Source organism: Trachemys scripta, chromosome 21 (genome assembly GCF_013100865.1).
Source record: "Trachemys scripta elegans isolate TJP31775 chromosome 21, CAS_Tse_1.0, whole genome shotgun sequence".
Lineage (NCBI taxonomy): Eukaryota > Metazoa > Chordata > Testudines > Emydidae > Trachemys > Trachemys scripta.
In genome coordinates this window covers 10126194-10147597 of record NC_048318.1, presented here as the reverse complement: position 1 = coordinate 10147597, position 21404 = coordinate 10126194, and the positions used below count along the sequence as shown (strand labels likewise).

At 42.6% G+C, this 21404-nt stretch overlaps 1 protein-coding gene across 13 annotated transcripts in view; it reads left to right on the top strand.

Annotated features, from left to right (window-relative positions):
- The window catches only part of GRAMD1B (GRAM domain containing 1B), a 226093-nt gene that overhangs the window by 70324 nt on the left and 134365 nt on the right, over nucleotides 1-21404 (top strand). For all 13 annotated transcript variants that reach the window (XR_004643656.1, XM_034754533.1, XM_034754537.1 and 10 more), the window contains exon 3: nucleotides 17845-17922. Coding sequence is in view for 12 of the 13 variants with exons in the window: in XM_034754533.1 (XP_034610424.1) it covers nucleotides 17845-17922 (78 nt within the window). In the remaining variant the exon portion in view is untranslated. The remainder of the gene's footprint in view (nucleotides 1-17844; nucleotides 17923-21404) is intronic.

The window sequence follows — 21404 nt, the reverse complement described above, 5'->3', positions numbered from 1 at the left end:
AAGACAAAAGTTTTGTCAACAACTTTGCAGTGTAGACAAGCCCGGAGTCTGAGATAGAAGGTGTTATTGGAATGCAGGTCTCTACTAACCTGGCTGTAATTCAAACCATTAACCAAAAGATGACAGTCACTCTTTTCCCTTTCCCGAAGCTATCCTGTCCTCTGGGAACAACCGTCCGAAAACTGGCTTGCTGGGGATGTTTTGACACTTGTTCCTCTGACTCTAGTGTTAGAGTTGGAGTTGCTATTGTCCTAAGTTTTGGTGGCACCGCGAGATATGTGTGCATTGGCTGGGTTGCAGCTCAGAGACAGAGTTCAGTTTTTTGCTTTTCACCAAAACTTGAAAAATTTCCAAGAAAATGTATTACTTTTTGTTGTTGTTTTCATCAGTTCTTTTGCAGGAAAAACAATAATTTTCTTATTAGCTGTTTGTGGGCTTCGAGCATATGTATATTACATTTAAAAAAAAGTAAATTTAAGGAACCATATGATGTCCTTTTCTATTTCTACCCCTGACTAGCAGGTTGTCCCATTGACCCAGATGTTGTCCCAGTGGTCTGGTGGAGGAGTTATACCCAGGACCGGCTCCAGGGTTTTTGCAGCCCTACGCAGCAGGGAAAAAAAAAAAAAAAGCCGTGATCACAATTGCGATTGGCGGCACTTCGGCGGCAGCTCCACCGCGCCGCTTTCTTCTTTGGTGGGAATTCGGCGGCAGGTGCTTCCCTCCGAGAGAGAGCCGCCTCCGAATTGCCGCCGAACAGCCCGACGTGCCGCCCCTTCCCCTTGGCCGCCCCAAGCACCTGCTTGCTAGGCTGGTGCCTGGAGCCGGCCCTGGTTATACCATCAACACATCTCTCTGAGGCTCCAAGTCCACTCCCAGTCTTGCAAAAGCACTTCCACTAGGTCCAGTTCCATTTGCAAATCTAAGGTGCTGCTTTAGCAACACCAAGTCTCAAGGACGTTCTGCTGATGAAAGCATTTCTGCACCAGGAGGTTAGGAATGACCTTACAATGGCCTCTCTTGTAGAAAGTGATCATTTGGGGAAAAAAGTCCCCTGACATTGTAAACATTCAGTGTCATTCAAATGATAGTTAAGGATACAGATAGGGATGGTCTTGAAAACACCAGGAGAATTTTAGATGCAGCATTTTTGTTTGGGTCTATCTCTGGAGAGAGAGAAATCTGGATATTAACCCTCCTTAGAAAATTTCTGCACTCTCCCTGATTAAATTTTTGAAATGGGGACTGGAAAAAAGCTAAGGCAGTTCATGGATTAGGTGGCATTAGCATACCAAGGCCAGCATGGCACCTTCTCTTTTCATGTATTACGGGCTCCAAATCCATTTCTCAGCAATGGAAAATAGATCAGGTTTTCAAATGGAATTCCTCCCTTCCCAGCCCAGAGGAAAACAACATCTAATGCTTCTCCTGCCCTTTTCTGCTGAGCTCGCAAGCTTGGAGAACTTAAAGAGGATCAATGCACATCTAGAGCACAGCAGGAGAGGGAAAAAACAGGGGTTGCTGGGTCAGAGCAGGGAATTTGTCCAAGCAAGCTACGGTGAACCAGGAGAATTTTGCAGGGGTGAATTACAGTGTTCAATTAATGTTGCTCCCAAGGTTGCACTGTGGTATAAACCTCCTCATGTCATGAGGCACCTGTCCTTGGCATAGTGTGATCTGGGGAGCAGCAGGAGAAAGCTGAGAAACAGATTAATCATTCTCCATCCATCTTCCCATACTCTAGGCTTGGTTTCCATGATTGCTGGCTTTTCTGGGGCAATATTGTGTCACTATTAGATTTATGATGTTGATGTCCATATGAGACAGGTGCTAGTCACATCACTTAATATACTGTTCATAGACTTTAAGGCCAGCAAGGACCATTATGATCTAGTCTGACCACCTGACTAACACAGGTCATAGAATTTTACCCAATAGTCTGAGCTAGAAAATGTTTTTAGAAAGACATCCAATCTTGGTTTAAAGACTTCAAGTGACAGCAAATCCACCACATTCTTTGATTTGTTTTTCCAATGTGTAATTACCCTCTTTGTAAAATATGTGTACCTTATTTCTCGCCTCTGCCTTACTGGAAGGCAATCCTACCCCAATGATGGGCATGATAGAAGAACCTGACAGAACAGAGTGTCTGCTGTACTAAGACCCTTGATGGTTGGTTTAATTTTCTACATTTGAATAGGTCTGGCTTCATGTTTTCCTCTCCCAGAAGTGCTGACCCAGCCGCACACCCAAAATCACTAGTCACTCTTGGAAACTTGGGCCTCAGTCTTTCTGATAACATATTACCTTCTGGTTCCCTTAAAACTCTTCCTTAGTTTAGTGATGGCACAATTGCAAGGAAAAAGAGATGACTTGTCATCAGCCAAAGAGATGACAAGTGAGATTCTTGTTCACATACATAAGATGCCAGGGTTTGCCCAAGGTCATTATAGGTTAGACATCAAAAGAGAGCCCATAATGCTTGTAAGTTGTTTGGGGGAAAGGACCACATTTTTGTTCTGTGTTTATACAGCACGTAGCACAACGGGGTCCCGGTCCAGGGCTAAGGTTCCTAGGCACTGTCACAAATAAGTAAAAAAATAAAATCTTTCAGGCTGTGCAAACTATATCCAGTTTAATCCCATCCTTCAACTCCCTGTACTTCAGTTGCTGTCCCATCTGCAAACTGGTGGTGATTGTGCTTACTTACTTTTGTATGGCATTCGGAGGTCCTTAGATTTAAGGCACTATGTAAATGCAAAATATTATTATTATTTTATTTATTATTAAGGCAGAATGGTAACAGCCATTACAATACACCCCCCCCAGGCAGGCCAAAGCAATCTGTTAGCATTTTGCTATGCCTGCAATGAACATGCATTATTTATGAAGTGAATGTGATCGTGTATCTGCTTTAATTAATTAATTTATTTATTTAACAAAACCCACGCGTCGTACTCTCTGGGAGCATGTATGGTTCCTTAGAGACATGCAAGGGCCAATGTCCACCCAAAATAAATGGAGTTGACTCCGCTCCCCTAAATTAAGCTATTAAAATAACCAGCCCACACAACCATACTTTGGCAAAAGCCAGGAATAAATAGATAGGCATTGCTTTATGGCTTGAAGATCAAGAGACCCCAACTCTGATGTGTCCACTCCATGTCTCTATATAAGTAAATAGTTAATAGATGGGGTTTGGAAGTACAGAACGTGTCCTGGATTCCATAGGACCAGTATAGCTTGTTGCAGTGCACTGCAAATGGCTTCCATTATGCAAGTCTTTACATCAGTTCTTAACTCAGTGGACTAACTGAGTTTCCAGAGAAGAGGGTCCTCCACTAAAAATGCTTTGACCTCAGACCTTTAAATCTGCAGACTGCAAGCAAGAGCTCTTATTCCGTTAACTTCTCACCTTCCTTTGACACCATGGAAAAGTCCTGGAGTTCGTACTCCGGAAAAATTCTCATTGTGGGTATTTTGCTTAAGTGTAAGGACTGAGTGCAAAAACCAATAGAGTAAAAACTTCAGAAACTCCATACCAGAAAGTTGCAGCAAAGAACAAACAATATATATAGACCTCAGTGAAACCTCTGGCTTTGCCTATCTTTATGGTAGAATATAGGGTTCAGGAAACAGCAGCTAATGCTGTGAGAAATGCAGATGGCTAAAAATAAACAAAACTTTGGAAGAAAACCCTGCCCCATGATCGGTTTCATTTCATGCCCTAAATTTCTGAGAAGTGGCAAGCTGAGTCATTCTGTGAGTTTAGCAGCTTCCAGGTGTCTTTGGCTTTCAGAAATTTCCACATTTTATTTTCAAGTCAAAAGGGGGGGAAAAAATCTTCCCCATTAGAAATGTTGCATGTGACTAAATCTGGGAACTAGTGTGTGAGTCAGCAATAAGAATGCAGCTCTTCTCCCAAGTACCTGGATAGAAATGAGCACTTGTGGGTAAGGAATTAAGGACCTTATTTATACCTTGATTAATTGGAGAGGGTTCAGATAAGAGCCATAGTAATGATTAAAGGATTGGAAAACATGCCTTCTAGTGATTGACTCAAGGAGCTCAAACTATTTAGCTTGACAAAGAAAAAGTAAGGGGTGACTTGATCACTGTTATTACACACAGAGAAGTTACATAAAATACTCTTGCTGGAAGGTTATAAAATAACGCTACTTTATTTCTTAAAATTCAGAATAACACACACTAATCTAAAAACACAGATTGAAAACAGGCTAAAACAGAGAGCCACAAGTCACCCTACCTTACTATAGGCTCTCTGTCTGCACACTGACTGCTGCTAGACCCAGGTCATATGCTTTCCCACAGAGCTCCTTAGCCTGCAAGCAGGACTAGGAAACCCCCTGAAATTTGGAGTGACATCTTACAATTTTAACACAGCTCTCACTACACCACAATCACAGTTTATAAGCACCTCTATAGGAAACAGAAATCTGATCGTAGAGGGCTTCTTCCATCTAGCAGACAAAGGTATAACCAGATCTAGTGTTTGGAAATTGAAGTTAGACAAATCAAACTGGAAATAAGGTGCAGGTTTTTGACAGGGAGGGTAATCCAGCTGGAACAGTTTACCAAGGGTTGTGGTAGATTCTCCATCATTGGCAATTTTTAAATCAAGATAGGATGTTTTTCTAAAACATATGCTTTAATTGAAACAGACATGAGTCTATGGTAGGTGTTTATGCAGGACGTCATGCTAGATGATCACAGTGGAGCTGCTGGCCTTTTAATCTATGCATGTATATCTTCCATGATGGAACAGAGAAATGGGCCCAACTTCTTCAGTATCCTGCTTGTAGTAGTGGCCTTTTATTGATGCTTCAAAGGAAGGCAAATTTCTTCAGGCATGAGAACGGCTTTGTGGTTTTTAACCTAGGTAGTGACTCTGTAGAGGCTGTTCTTATTCATGTCAATGTCTTATCGTTTTGTTAAATCTTGCTGAGCACACTCCCCCTGATAAACCACTTAGCATATTTTACAAAGCCCAACTTTGCTGCATAAAATATGAGTGATGAGTGAAGAATGTCATAGGATTTGGTTTTGGTTTGAATAAGCATTCAGAAATGTAGCTGTTACCCAAGCTGTCCTGTATCTACAAAACGGGACTGGGAATCTCATTGGTAACAGGCTTTCCTGCAAGACATCCTGTACTTTCTGCCTTTGGTTGATCTGGAAATAACCACTGATGGAGTGGAATTTGTTTCTGACCTAGTTGTTTAACATGGAAGTGCATAGGCTGCTGTGAAAATGGAAGATAATGTAGGGGGAGCTGGGTGCTTAATATGGCCATTTTTTAACCATAAAAAAGTTTAGTTTAGGTTTTGTCTGAACTTCCTGTGGAGCTGGTTGAATATTAAAAAAAACCTGTTACATGTTTTTTTAAAAAACCATGAAATAAGATTCATTACAATTCCTGTAGTCATATAATTTGTGACTATTCCAATGAAACCCAAGTATCTCTGAAACCCAACAGCTTTGTGAATTTCTGCAATGAGTCTTACTATGTTTGTACCATTATTCATTATTTTTCATTTCTTTGTTTAAATGTTTGTCACCAAATCAAAGAACAGAAACAATAGCTATGTGACTTAGTCACAACACACTGAATAGTGAAAGTTCACCAATAGCTCAGATTCTGAATATTGTTCATCCTGTATATCCAGCAAATGTTTACCAAGGGGACAATCTACGTTGCAGGTTTTGCACAGCCCTGAGTTTATTGTTGGAATATATCAACTCATCCTCGTCATCGTGTTCATTGTCACGATTGCCCTCACGTTGGTTACATTTTGAAGACTTTGGTGGTGGTTGAATGTGTTGCTAATGAAAGGAGCTGGATTGACAGCAGCTCTGCAGACTGTTGTTCTCTGTTCGTTTGCAAAACGGATACAGTGAGGGGAACAGCTGTGCCCATCCAGCGCCACTGATATACCTTTACCCTCATCTGGGGGACCCCACCTCTCTAGGGATGAGAAGGAGACTGTCTCCACTGCTGATTCAAATAACAGCAAAGGTTACTAATTAGCATTAATTGGGATGGTAGTGTATATGATGTGAGCAACTAGCCAGTAGGGAGTGAACTGGGGCAGATAGATGTCAGAGAGCATTTTGATCACTAATAAAATGTTTTGAATTTAAACATTCCTATTTTCCTTTATAGTAGGCTGAGTTAATCATAGAATCAGAACTGGAAGGGTCCTCGAGAGGTCATCTAGTCCAGTCCCCTGCACCCAAGGTGGGACTAAGTATTATCTAGACCATCCCTGACAGGTGTTTGTCCAACCTGCTCTTAAAAATCCCCAATGATGGAGATTCCACAACCTTCCTAGGCAATTTATTCCAGTGCTTAACCACCTTGACAGTTAGTAAGTTTTTCCTAATGTCCAACCTAAACCGCCCTTGCTGCAATTTAAGCCCATTGCTTCTTGTCCTATTCTCAGAGGTTAAGAAGAAAACTTGAAAACTGTTATCATGTCCCCTCTCGGTCTTCTCTTCTCCAGACTAAACAAACCCATTTTTTTCAATCTTCCCTCATAGGTCATGTTTTCTAGACCTTTAATCATTTTTTGCTCTTCTCTGGACTTTCTCCAATTTGTCCACATCTTTTCTGAAATGTGGCACCCAGAACTGGACACAATATTCCAGTTGAGGCCTAATCAGCGCAGAGTAGAGCGGAAGAATTACTTCTTGTGTCTTGCTTACAATACTCCTGCTGATACATCCCAGAATGATGTTTGCTTTTTTTGCAACAGTGTTACACTGTTGACTTGTATTTAGCTTATGGTCCACTATGACCCCCAGATCGCTTTCTGCGGTACTCCTTCCTAGGCAGTCAGTTCCCATTTTGTATGTGTGCAACTGATTGTTCCTTCCTAAGTGGAGCACTTTGCATTTGTCCTTATTGAATTTCATCCTATTTACTTCAGACCATTTCTCCAGTTTGTCCAGACCATTCTGAATTTTAATCCTATCCTCCAAAGCACTTGCAACCCCTCCCAGCTTGGTATTGTCCGCAAACTTTGTAAGTGTACTCACGCAAATGAGATCACGGACAGGAAGTGCCTCTTTTGGTCTTGAAAATAAAGAGTTTCTTACACAGGCTATAGCAGATGCAGGCTCTGAGCTTGAGCATGTCTTCCAAACTCGCTCCGTTCTGCTACTCCGACACCTTGTAGAGAGTCTGTGCATAAGACAAGAGGCAGAATCTAGTGGTTAGAGATGGGGACCAGGAATCAGGAGACCACAGTTCCAGTCCTGAATCTGTCACTGACTCATTGTGTGATTTTGGAAAAGTCCCTTCGCTTTGCCTCTGCCTTGGTTTCAATGTCTGTAAAAAAATAGGGATAACAGGAAATTTTACCCAACTTTGCGATGGGGTTTAAGATCCTTGGATGGAAAGGAGATATATAAATGCAAAAGGGTGTTGTAATCTTTACAGACACCGTGTTACCATCTGCTGGCTGCCTCCAGAATCACACCCTCTCAGTGCAGCAACATGCTTCACAGAACACCAATCTCCCTTATCTTCTTTTTAATAAAGCCTGATGTTAACTTGCTGCATTTGGCTATAAGCATGCATCTCTCCACCTGACAGCTTTATGTTCATATGCTGAGGGTGCGTGGCGGAAACTGACAGGAGCTAAAGGAAATCCAGGGCTGCAGGTGCTTCCCCATCCAGTACACTATCTGATTGCTTCAGGGTTATCATGGGGAAACCCTTATTGATGTATGGGGTTGAGGGGATGTTGTCACAGTGCATTCTGGGGGTCTCATTATCCCTTAGAATTTAGGCCAATGAGTTCTTATTTCCCACACTGTGACAGGCCTCTGACAATTCTTAATGGTGCCTTTATTTTAGGAGCCACCGCTACCATGGCAATACAATACTTTTGATGGCAGGAATTTCATTTGCCTGGGCCGATGATTTACTCTCAGGGAATTGGGACTGGGTTTTTTTATTGCTGCAGCCTTATGAAGGATATAAGGGACCAAAGTTCTGGGAATGGCTAGCAAAGCGGCCGAGTGAAGCGAAAGATAAACATGCAGATTGATTTTAGACCAGAAGTTACGTCTGTTTCTCTTGTAGAAGGGAAAGAGTCCGAAGGATGCAGCTCCTCTCTGCAGACATCCATGGCTCGGAGTTCAGTCCTGTACTGTTTGTGAGATACTACATTGGTGCATTACAAATAATTAGAGTTGGAAAAAAAATGTTCATCCATGCTTTTTTGTTTTTGCATACGAAAAGCAGCTTTTTGACAAAATGGAAATTTGGGTAAAAAAGTTTCCATTTTTCATAAGAATGCCTTTGGGTTTTCACCAACAAAAGCCAAAATGTTTTGGTTTAAAACCAAAATGTAAAAGAAAAATGTTTAAAATTTAAAAATGTATTTTCATTCAATGTTTTCCAGGAGAAGAATATTTCCTGGTCAATTCTACAAGTAATTAATAGTAAGAGATTGTTCTCATCATTTCTGTGTAGCAGTTCTCATGATGTGTTAAGCACTTTCCTTGAATTGTAAGAAGGGATTGTCCCTGTCTTGTGAAGTTCACAGTCCTAAAGAGGAGGGAAAAATCCTTGACCTTGTCCACTAGTTTAAAAATAAAAAGCTTTGAAAATATGAAAATCTTTGCAAATCTGAATAGATGCACTGTTTTCCAGTCACTGGTTCATGGGATTGTATTATTCATTACCCATCTTTCTTTTTAACTAGAAGCAAGTACTGGTGAAAATATTCACAAATCCTGAAACTATCACAAATGTTCACATCAATGTGTATTCCTCCAGATGTATAGCATGCATTTGTAGCAGAGGTGCAGAATTGATTGCTGATTGTCTGTTGTTCTTCAGTTTTAATTTTCTTTTTAAATCCGATTAGGATGTTGAAACAAAACCATGTAACTGAGGTGATCAGTGAAACAATATGAATACTAAATATTCATATGGACTCAGAGGGTGTACACTATTTGTTGAAGTTATTTGGCAAATAGTTATAGATAACAGCAGTTGCAATAATCCACGCTGTTTTGTGAATGAGTCACTACCCATCTTATTAATCGATTATATATCCCTTGATATTTTTCTCTCCTCCCACCCCATATCCACCCACCCATCCACCACTGGGGAACATCCTCTGAAAATAAACCTATAAGCTTATATCCATAGTCTACAAAGCACGGTAAGCTTTACATACAGTCTATCGCTTTGCCAAACTCACTGTGCAGAAAATCAGATCCTTAGTTGACAAGAAAGTGATGTTGTAACTGGATCATTTATCAGATACTGCTATCCACAGATTTGCAGGCTAGAAAACCTCACGGAAGTTATGAGATCAGTTTCTCATCTTCTGTGAATAATAGCTGTGCCTCTGTAATTGAATCACCATAAGAAATTGCACTTTCTGTAGTTTATGGACAAGTAAACTACATCCTTCTTGCATGCCAACTAAATAATAGGCAGATGTCAGGAAATAATGTATATGTCTCTGTGATTATATGCTTCCATTCAGTGAAATGGCTTACTCGAGTAATTTATTCTTGAGACAGGAACACAACTATTTAAAAACAGAATTGTTGGAGTAATCTAGATCTCTTCAAGTTTGCTCCTTCCCAAACAGTTAAATATGGAGATAAAATGCCACATATTCTTGCCTTTATGTTCATTGGGTTCCATGGGCCAGATATTCAAAAGTGCTTGGCACCCACAATTGAGGCCAGATTTCTTTGTTAGAAAAAGTCTCAGCATGTTGAGTGTTGAACACATAAGAAAATCTGGCAACAAATATTACAATGAGAGCAGCTGTGTGCTAAACGCTTTTCAAAATCTGGCCCAAAGTGCTTGAGTTGGAGAACTGCTTAGGTTTAAAAAACAAATTCAACCTTGAAACTGTGTATAGGACCATGGCTCTCCATTATAATTCAGAGACTCATGTCTCAGAATAGAAAGACATATACAAAGAAGATAAGAATGGTTCAAACATATTGCTCATAACTTTCCACATTCTGACACCCAGATATGACAAAGAAGCCTTTAACATATTCAGCAAAGGCTAGAAAACTAGAATGCTGCGGGAGAAAAAAGTGTCTTTTGACCATTTGTTTGAATAGAACTTGCACATTTATTTCAGTGTATGTAACCTGTTTATTCATTTCTGTAAATATTGGTATAAATGATTTTTGTGTGTTTGTGCACAAGAACATGTGTACTTGTGTAAATATGCATTCATGAAACACTTCATGCTGCAAGTGTTTTGTATGTCCAACTCGAAGCTGACTTCAATGCAACACTGTATATATTCAGTGGTCTCAATGACTTAAGCCCTCTTCCGGTTTACAAAAGCTCGCCATCGAACCAGGGAGCAGCAACAATCCCACGTGACGTAGTTTACCATGCACACAGCAGAAACAGTGGATATTCAAAGGAACAGTGCCAGCGAATACTTTGCAAGCAGTCCGTTGGTTGGCATATGTCTCCACAAAACATTGGTTAAATAATTTCAGGGACTGAAAAAATTTGACAATTGAGCTGAAAAAAATACCAGCGAAGATGATGATTTTTCACTATGGGTCTGAGGCCCATATAAGCACCTAGATAGAGAAGGGCATGGTAGAAGTGGGGAAGACAAGAAAAGCAGTGAGATTTCATCGGCACAACAAGCTATACTAGTGTTGGCAGAGACAATAGTGATGAAGATGAGGCTTGTGGTGGTGATGATGGAGATGGACATTTTCCTCCAGGTAGCAGAGCTGTGGGGGAACATAGTGGTAATAAAGATGAAGCTAAGCCTCGTGGCGGTGTTGATGAAGATAAGAATAGTGGCGATTACAGTAAAAGTCACCGAGTCAGTGCAGTCAGGAAGGGGGGCAGAAGAAATGTGGAATTGAGTACATATTTTTGTTCCAAGAATCTGTTTTCTTTTATGCATTTGTTGACTTCTAAGGAACTGCTGTCGGAGCTTTATAGGGAGAACCGTTCTCCTGCAAACCTGCCTCTTGCTCATCTTAAGTCTAAGAAAATCTTGAACTGATGGGGAATTTGCATTGTTCACAGCTAAGAACTAAGAGAAATCTTTTCTGTAGGGCTTCAGAAAATAGTATCTGTCAGTCAGAGAGAAAAACACATGACCTGGAGTTCAGAGTACATGGGCTACGAATGCAAAACTTTGTATGCAACCCTTGCACTCAGCCTGCTGAGTTAGCATCTGTCTGAGGCCCTTTCCCAGTCCCCTAAGTGTACCCCTTTCAAGTAACAGATCCGTGCCGCTGCTTCTCTTTGGGGTGGAATCTTGTGCTCCAACTGGTCTCTGACTGGTAGAGCCCTGCACAGATACAAAATTTGTATCTGCCTCCGATCCGCAAATATGGTCCGTGGCTATCTGCAGGGCTCTACTGCCTTGCTCTCCAAATTGTACCCTCCTGGCTTCCAACCATGTTACGTAGCAGGCCCAATGGGCTTGGCACCTGCAGAGGTTTTCCTTTGGGTCCCTGTTGACAGTATCAGTTTGAAGTGACACAGAAGCAGCTTCTGCAAAACAAAGCACGATTTATCATTTCTAAAGGTATACAGCGCTGTGGGAAATGGATTTAAAATAAGAGACTGGTGTGCATATAATCTTATCTAGGACTGGCATTCCCCTCAAGCCCCCTAGGTAGGCATGATTTAGCCTGGGAGTTCTCCATTCTCTTGGGGACCAAGTTAAAGCTGGTTTGCTGCAGACCCTTGACACTCAGTCAGGCCTGGTCTACAACTAAAACTGGGCTAGGACCTGGCTATGTCGCTCAGAGGGGTGAATTTTTCATTCTCCCCCTCCCCGTGAGATCTAGTTAAGCTGTCCTAGGCCCTATGTAGACATTGCTAAATTGAAGGAAGAATTCTTCCATTGACCTAGCTACTGCCTCTTGAGAGAATGGATTGACTACAGCGACAGGAAAAACCCCTCCTGTTGCTGTAGCAAGTGTCCATGCTACAGCACTACAGTGGTGTCACGGCAACCTTGCAACCATGCGGCTGTAGCACTTGTAGTGTAGATTTAGCCTCTGTCTCTGTGTCATCCTGCAGCAGCTGACACCTGCCAGCAGGGGGCAGTCCTTTAACAGATCCATGTCATTTGATCTCCCACTTCTCAGCCTTGACAAAACAGCCCGGGTTGGGGTTGCTGAACCCCTCTTCATGGCTATAAACTTGGGTATTATGCTTGAGGGGATGCTCCTTATCTGGGCCATTGTTTTGCCTTCACTGATTGATTTCTTTAATAGTCCCTTTTGACCTAATGCTGTGCATTCAGGCAGGGTAATATCACACTGAGGGACATATGATATTTATAAAAAATAATACAAATATTTCCTCCCACTCCACAGCTTCATGGTATAAAGCCACTTGGCTGGTATCATTTCAGGGGACAGTCTAGAGAGGGTTAGGAAAGTACATCAACAGTTTAATGGTTAAATGGCTCAGTTAATTTGTATTTAAGTGCTTCAGCAGTTTGTGAGGTTTAAAATAATGATCACAATATGAGCCTAAGTGAGAACTGACTTTGACCACATTACCCCCACTGAGGAGGTGCTGTGTTACTTCAGCAAGACACATCTTAGAATCACCAGAGAAGTCCAGACACATTTGTCAAACTTCAACCTTCACTTTACTTGCATACCCCAAAGGTTTAGAGACTTGTCTGAGTTTCTGTTGTGCGCTAGAAAGCTTTGGAATGAGGTAAGGACCTTGCTGTTTTGTAGCATTTGCTGATTTCCTAAGTTTCAAAGTTTTCTAACCAACTTCAGGCCATTTTAGTATCTAGACAAGAATCTTGGGAGTCATTAAAAGGAGCACTGTCAGCTTCAAATCTTGTTGATTTAAAATTAAATTAATGTTATAATCTGGTATTACACCTGCCTTCAAGTCAGCCTGTCAATTTTGGGGGAGGCTTAACCACCTTTTCTCATATGCAAAATGTTTTGTCTCTTTTCTCTGTTGTTGTGTGTAAGGCCCACACAAAGAGGGGGAACCGATTGTAGTAGAACTGTTTATGTCGAGAGTTGTGTCAAGTGCACAAAACAAACAGACTGAAAAATAGAGATGATTTTTCCTTCTGATCTCTTTCAGCTCTAATAATTTTAGGTGTCATTCGCGATAAGAGTTGGTAGAATATTTTCAGGGTGGTTTTTAAGATGGCTGTTGCTCTTTAAATATTTAAATTGCTTGACGGGGAGGACTTTATCCAATAGCCTAGTAGTAGTAACAGCCTACTAGAAGCAATTAATTACAATATAATTTTTAGAATTCTGTATCAAATATACAATAGACTTTGAGTAGGAGAAAGAGAGAGACGTTGATAGCTTTTCAGAGAGATGAAAGTTTGAGTGTGTGCTTGTGTGTGGTTGGCTGGCTGTGTTGGAGACAGTCAAGGTGGGAATTTTGGATGGCAGGAGCAGCAGAAGAGAAGGTTGTTGCACTAAGAGGTGAGATGAAGGGATGGAAAGGAGGGGAGAGAAGAGAAGGAGTCAAGAGAAACTGAGTCAACAAGGGGTCAACAAACATGTGGACAAAGGGGATCCAGTGGACATAGTGTACTTAGATTTCCAAAGCCTTTGACAAGATCCCTCACCAAAGGCTCTTAGGAAATTAAGTTGTCATGGGATAAGAGGGAAGATCCTTTCATGGATTGAGAACTGGTTAAAAGACAGGGAACAAAGGGTAGGAATAAATGGTAAATTTTCAGAATCCTAGGACCAATCCTATTCAACTTATTCATAAATGATTTGGAGAAAGGGGTAAACAGTGAGATGACAAAGTTTGCAGATGATACTAAACTGCTCAAGATAGTTAAGGCCAAAGCAGACTGTGAAGAATTTCAAAAAGATCTCACAAAACTAAGTGATTGGGCAACAAAATGGCAAATAGAACAGGAGTACTTGTGGCACCTTAGAGACTAACAAATTTATTAGAGCATAAGCTTTCGTGGGCTACTGCCCACTTCTTCGGATGCATGAAAGCTTATGCTCTAATAAATTTGTTAGTCTCTAAGGTGCCACAAGTACTCCTGTTCTTTTTGCGGATACAGACTAACACGGCTGCTACTCTGAAACCTGTCAAAATGGCAAATGAAATTTAGTGTGGATAAATATAAAGTAATGCACATTGGAAAAATAACCTCAACTATGCATACAATATGATGGGGGCTAATTTAGCTACAACTAATCAGGAAAGAGATCTGGGAGTCATTGTGGATGGTTCTCTGAAGACGTCCACGCAGTGTGCAGCGGCAGTCAAAAAAGCAAACAGGATGTTAGGAATCATTCAAAAAGGGATAGAGAATAAGACGGAGAATATCTTATTGCCCTTATATAAATCCATGGTACGCCCACATCTTGAATACTGTGTACAGATGTCATCTCCTCATCTCAAAAAAGATATACTGGCATTAGAAAAAGTTCAGAAAAGGGCAACTAAAATGATTAGGGGTTTGGAACGATCCCATATGAGGAGAGATTAAAGAGGCTAGGACTTTTCAGCTTGGAAAAGAGGAGACTAAGGGGGGATATGATAGAGGTATATAAAATCATGAGTGATGTGGAGAAAGTGAATAAGGAAAAGTTATTTACTTGTTCCCATAATATAAGAACTAGGGGCCACCAAATGAAATTAATGGGCAGCAGGTTTAAAACAAATAAAAGGAAGTTGTTCTTCACACAGCGCACAGTCAACCTGTGGAACTCTTTGCCTGAAGAGGTTGTGAAGGCTAGGACTATAACAGGGTTTAAAAGAGAACTAGATAAATTCATCGAGGTTAAATCCATTAATGGCTGTTAGCCAGGATGGGTAAGGAACGGTGTCCCTAGCCTCTGTTTGTCAGAGGGTGGAGATGGATGGCAGGAGAGAGATGACTTGATCATTACCTATTAGGTTCATTCCCTCTGCGGCACCTGGCTTTGGCCACTGTCGGTAGACAGGATACTGGGCTGGATAGACCTTTGGTCTGACCCAGTATGGCCTTTCTTATGTTCTTATGAGTCCATAAGGATAGCTGCAGCATCTCCATGGAGAGTTTTAAGTATTAATACAATACTGAAGCAAATGAAAGCTGTTGGACATCTTTGGGCAGCACGTGGCATGATACATTCTCCCCTGTTGATTTCCCTTTACTTATTGCTGACAAGAAATTTTCTGTAAATGTGAAGTTTTATAACTTGGAAGAAGGGCCCTGATGCTGCTGGCCAGAGCAGGCACAATCCAGGATTGTAGGTCGCAGCTGTTTGGGGGGATAATACAAACCTCATGTGGTGCTGTGCACAACATTTTGGCAGTTTGGAAGCATACAGTGACATCTTGTGGATTCAGTTTGTAACTCTCCCTCTGAAATTCAGTTCCACTGGTCACTTTCCGCCCTGGCCGTTTTCAGTAGCAGTGAGGTACTGGCAGGGGGAGGGGATCAGGGCCGGCTCTGGCTTTTTGGCCGCCCCAAGCCAAAAAAAAAAAAAACAACCCAGCAGCGCGGCCGGAGCGTGGGTGCAGGGGGACCGGCGGGGGGGGGGGGGGGGGCGAGCAGGAGAGAGAGAGAGAGAGAAGGGGACGGCCAGGGCTACAGCAGGGGCGCTGCCACGCGGCCCCTCCTGCTGCGCCGCCTCCTGCTGCCTGCCGCGAGGGCTCCGCTCCGGTCGGCGGGGAGGGAAGGAAGAGGACTGCCCTGCAGGGCGCTCTGGTTCTCCGCACCGCTGCCCCCTACAGGGCGGCAAGAACGGAACAAGAACAAAAAACAAACAAACAAAAAAAGCGTCCGTGCCGCCCTAGGATTGGGCAGAATGCCGCCTCCAACAATCTGCCGCCCCAAGCACCAGCTTGCTCATCTGGTGCCTGGAGCCAGCCCTGGAGGGGATCACTGTATTTACTAGATATAATGGCAGTAGATTAGGCAACACAGCGGTTCAAGGCACACTGAGCTGGAATGAATGCATCCCTTAAGCACTGGAGAAGGTGGTAGCCGTGTTAGTCTGTATCAGCAAAAAGAACGAGGAGTACTTGTGGCACCTTAGACACTAACAAATTTATTTGGGCATAAGCTTTTGTGGGCTAAAACCCACTTCATCGGATGCATGACTATGGCTCAGAGATGGCTCTGACCTTAGGTTTGGAACGAATAATTCGTTTAGGATTGGAGCAAGTCCCCATCTGGTATCTAGGATCTGTTGTGATAAGGCCCTCCCCTTACGTTGGCCAGTGCGCTGTACACCTGTACCGTTAGGCCCCAATGACGTTTCGTGGGAGTGTGTTTAATTTGCAAAAAATAATGCATAGTGTTTGTTAGAGGATTTTTAATGAGGAATCCAAGTCAAGATTTGAATGCTAAGCCATATGAAACCAGTCAGACATAGCACAATGGCATCCCCTTCGAAGATCATCTGCAAGGCTATTAGTGAATTTTTTTAAATCTCTAGGCAAAAGTTATTATGTGAGACTCTCAAGTTTCAGTCCATTAGGGGCACCTTTGCATTTCAAGTATGTTCCACCTCCCTGGTCCCCTTTAGGTTTTGGTGTTTAACCCCAAGAACGTGAAGCCACACCCCTGGATTTTTGTGATTTCTTGTTGAAAGTACACAGTTTCACACAGATTCCACCAACACTGTACATCAGCCTGTATTTCCTACAGACTTAATCTCAGTTTTACTTGAGTCTAAGCCCTGAAGTTTTTACTCGTGACTTAGCCCTGAGTTTGCAAACGTTCCAGCAAGTCTAAGGTTAGTAAGAAACCAGGAAAGCTGATGAGTGTTGAATTTTGTTCCACTGTATATTTTCTCACTGCTTTACTGAACACAGCCCCACAACTAGAGTGAAACCTTTTGCACTGTGCTGGTTTCACAGGGCTAGATCGTGTTTTCACACAGCCCATAGTAAGTGGTGATGCGTAGGTGTTCCACCCTCTGAGAAACACTAGAGGAGCACATAACTGTTGGTGCTGCTCCCTATTTGCTCTGCAACAGGAAGTAATTTGCAGTACTCTTTTGCGGCTTACCTTTTGGGTGGAGGGATTCATGGTTTTGCTCTTCCCACCCATTTGGGCGAGCATCCGCTAGGGCAACCTCATGGTTGGGAGGAATGATCCAGGTGGCTGTAATGCAGGTTGCACAAAGAGGGGGACTCCTAGTACACCCCCCACCCCATGGTCACATAAGGCCAGGGCATGATTTAGCAACTTAAGGGAAGTATGATGCACAAAGCAACTGTTATAAACTTGCTACTCTCTTCCTTGCAAACCGAAGGCCTGGGCTATACACATGTACACCTGTAGGTGTTATTTTTGATCAATATAATTAGACTGGGGCAACTCTGTGTGGACACTGTTATATTGATTTAAGAGTGAGTGTCCACACAGTGAGACCGGCATTAGTTTAACTAAGGCTAGGTCTACACTACCTGCCTGAATCGGCGGTAGAAATCGATCTCTCGGGATCGAATTATCGCGTCTCGTCGGGACGCGACAATCGAGCCCCGAATCGACGCTCTTACTCCACCAGCGGAGGTGGGAGTAAGCGCCGTCGACGGGGAGCCGCGGAGGTCGATTTTTGCCGCCGTCCTCACAGCGGGGTAAGTCGTCTCCGATAGGTCGAATTCAGCTACGCTATTCGCGTAGCTGAATTTGCGTATCTTAAATCAACCCCCGACTGTAGTGAAGACCTGCCCTAAGCTACTTTTCAAACCAGTTCAGTGCAATCAGCGTGTAGACAAGTTCTAACTCGGTGTAATTTAATTCCGTCCCTGTTTTCTTTAGGCGAGGGAAGCAGCTGGACCATCCAGAGCTCTAACTGCTTCTGTCTTTCTGTCTCTCTCTGCAGTAGCCAGCAGAGTAGCCAGCAAAGCAGCCATGATGACGATGCAGCCCGATTCCTGAGTCCCCGAATGCGGGACGAAAGGTAGGCCTGTTCAGCGCCGGGGAACTGGGGAGATGGCGGCAATCCCGCTCAGCCTGAACACAGGTGTTTGTTTATTATCAGGCAAATTATGGCTCGTATTTTAAATGTAAAACTATGTGTTCTTGAATGATGTTAACAAGTAACCCCTCCAGTCCCTATCCCCTAAAGCCCTGCACTCTTAGTGAGGAACTTGCACCGAGAATGCAATGCCATCAGGCTATTCTCTGCAAACACTTCTCACCATTGCAAATATCGTGAACGTTGGGTATTTGTTAGTGTCGACTTTGCTTTGGGGTGTTGTCAGTTTAAACCTTAAACTGGAAAACTTAATTATAGTGGAAACACAGAAGGAGGCACCTGCAATCAGAGGTAACAAGATGAAATCAAGTAACACATCAAATGTAGATCATGTTTATAAACACAAGTGACACCATCAGTACAGGATTCACACTAAGTGCAGGTGCCTTGCAGACACCGGTAACAATATGTACAAGTTAACACTGCACATGCAGCAAGCAGCACTGTTTATAAATGCAGGTTATGCTACAGTCACAGAAAATATTGAACAGAGCCTCTTAGCATAGCAAATGTTAATAATATTGATATCTGATCAGTTACTGATAATACATGAATGTGACTGAGTGCTGCTGCATAGCAGGGAATCTAGAGATGTCTGGAATATTGCCACAGCATAGAAGAAGATAAGAAAGAAAGCAAAATTCTAAATGGGTAGGAGAGTTTGGATAGTTCATAGATGGGACGTGCCTGTTTGGGTAGTATATGTATTTTACAGTGAACAGTTGCTTCTGTGGCTCCTGGAGTCTGAACACCAAGATGTTTGATGGGTCAACAGTGAGATAATGGAAAAGAGAATAATGTGTTGGAAAATCAGAAGGTGTTAAGTAGGAGGGATGTCTGTGAAAGGAGGAGGCAGAAAGAGATACCTGTCAGCTTAAGGAAGAGAACAGTCCATCATGGTCTAGTTTCCCTGTGTGGCTTGACAAGGATTGTCATCATGGATTGAGTATTGTGGTTGTTATATGTTGTTTTACATGGGTTGCTTTTCTGTCTAAAATGCAAATTGCTCTCACATAGCTTTGAAGAGATTGCCAGAAGTGTGTAGTTGGGTTCCTAAACCTAATGGGCATGTCTACGCAGCAATTAAACACCCATGGCCATGGTCAACTGACTCCGGCTTGTAGGGGTTGGACTGCAGGACTGTTCAGGCTCTGGACCCTAAGGTCTTGGACTTTGTGGTGGGAGGGTCCCAGAGCCTGGGCTCCAGCCCGAGTCCAAACGTCTGCACAGCAATTTTTAGCCCTGGAGCCCGAGACCCAGGAGTCTGCGTCAGCTGAGCCAGGCCAGCCAGGCCATGCTGCAGGTCTTTTATTCCAGTGTAGTTGAACCCTAAGAGGCATAGGGGCTCGTAGGACAGTGCACAGAGCTAGGAGTGAGGAGACCTGCGTTCTGTTCCCAGCTGTGACCTCGGGCAAGTCATTGTTTGTGCCTTAGTTTCCCCATCTGAAACACTGGGATGATGATATCTATCGTCCAGTAAAGCACTGTGAGATTCTTGAGTGAGAAGAACTATAGAAGTGTAAAGTAATGTTATGTTATTATTACTGTTAAGATGCCTTTAAGTGGGTTTCCTTGGGTAAATTATCAAATAGGGTATCACTGGAGGTGTGGCAAGTGCTGGAGAGTGGAGATTGACTGGCTGTTTTTACCTGGGGGTTCATCATTATCTGCTATATCCAGCAAAACTGAGCACAAGAAGAGGCATCCCGAGCCATTTGCCAGTCTCCTTGATTCCATGTTGCTGTTCAAAACCTCTCTGTCCCATACTAGTGAGGTGAAGAATTGGCTCAAAAAGTACGGCACCGCACCTCAAAAGAGTCCAAAGTGCTGTAAAAATATTGGCTGATTAATCTTTCTAATACCCCTGCAGTAGGTAATTACCATTTCCTAATGTTATGTTTTGGGAAATTGAGGCACGGGGAGTGTAAATGACTTGCACAAGGCCACACAGTGCGGCAGTGGAAGGATTAGAATTCCTGAGGTCCTCACTCCCAGTTGCCATCCCAGTTACTTATGTGCCTGATATTCATTTGTACCCTTACCTGACAAATCATAAATGATACGTCATTACCAGACCGTTACTGGTCCAGTGTAAACTCAGGGTGTACACACTGAGGTTCAGCTTCACCTAGTCTTTGGGTTTATCCACTTTTGGGTGTGCATAGTTCTAGTCAATATGCAAGATGCCTTCCCCCTGTCCTAGCAGCACTAGTGTTGTGAGCACTGGGAAGAAACCCACTGGCACAGGTGTTACTTTTGGAAACTGGACTGTTTTTTCCATGTGCTTTGCAAGTCAAAACTATAAAGTAACCTTCCCCACATTTATCTTCCAAACCTTTACCCAAACAAAACACTGTGGCCAATTGATCATTAGCTTCCTCTTACCCTTAATAAACAACCAGCTGGATTTGTACTGGATCTGTATTCCCAGATTCCTCTGCAAGGCTAGTGTTGAGACTAGGGCCATGTCTACACTACAGGACTACAGTGGCACAGCTATGCCACTGTAGGACCCTAGTATAGATACTTCCTACATCAACACAAGGGGTTTTTCTATCATGGTAGATAATCCACCTCCCCATGCGGTGGTAGCTAGGTTGATGGAAAAATTTTTCGGTCAACCAACCACATTTATACTGGGTTAGGTCAGCATAACTCTCAGAGGTATGAATTTTTCACACTCAGGTGTCATATATATGTCAACCTAATTTTACGTGTAGACTAGGCCTAGTCTGTGATTGAGCTGTTCCTCTGTCTGTTGTGTTGGGGACAGTTGTCAGGTATGCAAGGCAGATATCCAGCAGCTGGGTAACAATTTCTTTGAAATTCCAAAAGTCCAAAATTAATAAATTTCAGACTCTTGGGGTGGATTTATTATACTTTCATACTGCAGCATTGGTACAAAAGAAGCTGAAAAATGAATACCTGTAAAATCTTTGCATATTATTTAATTAGTTATTAGGTATTTCATCCAAACAAGAAAAGTTAGTATTTCTGCATCTCCTGGTGTTATTGGCTCAGAACCCCGTCCATTTTCTTCTGTTACACAGGAGCTACAGGCTCTGTGTTACTGCAGCCTCTTTTGTACTGTCCTGGTCTAGAACCCTGATTTTATTACAGCCTCTAGTCCTGTATTACACATGAACGTTGACTTCTTAAATTGACTAGGTCCTGTTACCCTGTTACCACACTGTTCAGCTTTGGGGTCAGGCAATGTTGCTTTCGCTCCTCCCAGGAATAGCATAGAATCACAGTCTGACAATCTAAGGCTTTTAACATCTTTCGTGGTGTATGGTAGCTTAAAGAAATGAGCCCCTAGGAAGAGACACTTACGATAAAGGCTTTTAGCAAAGACTCACTCTCATATGAGCTGCATTGGTGTCTGCTAAACCCCTGACAATAAC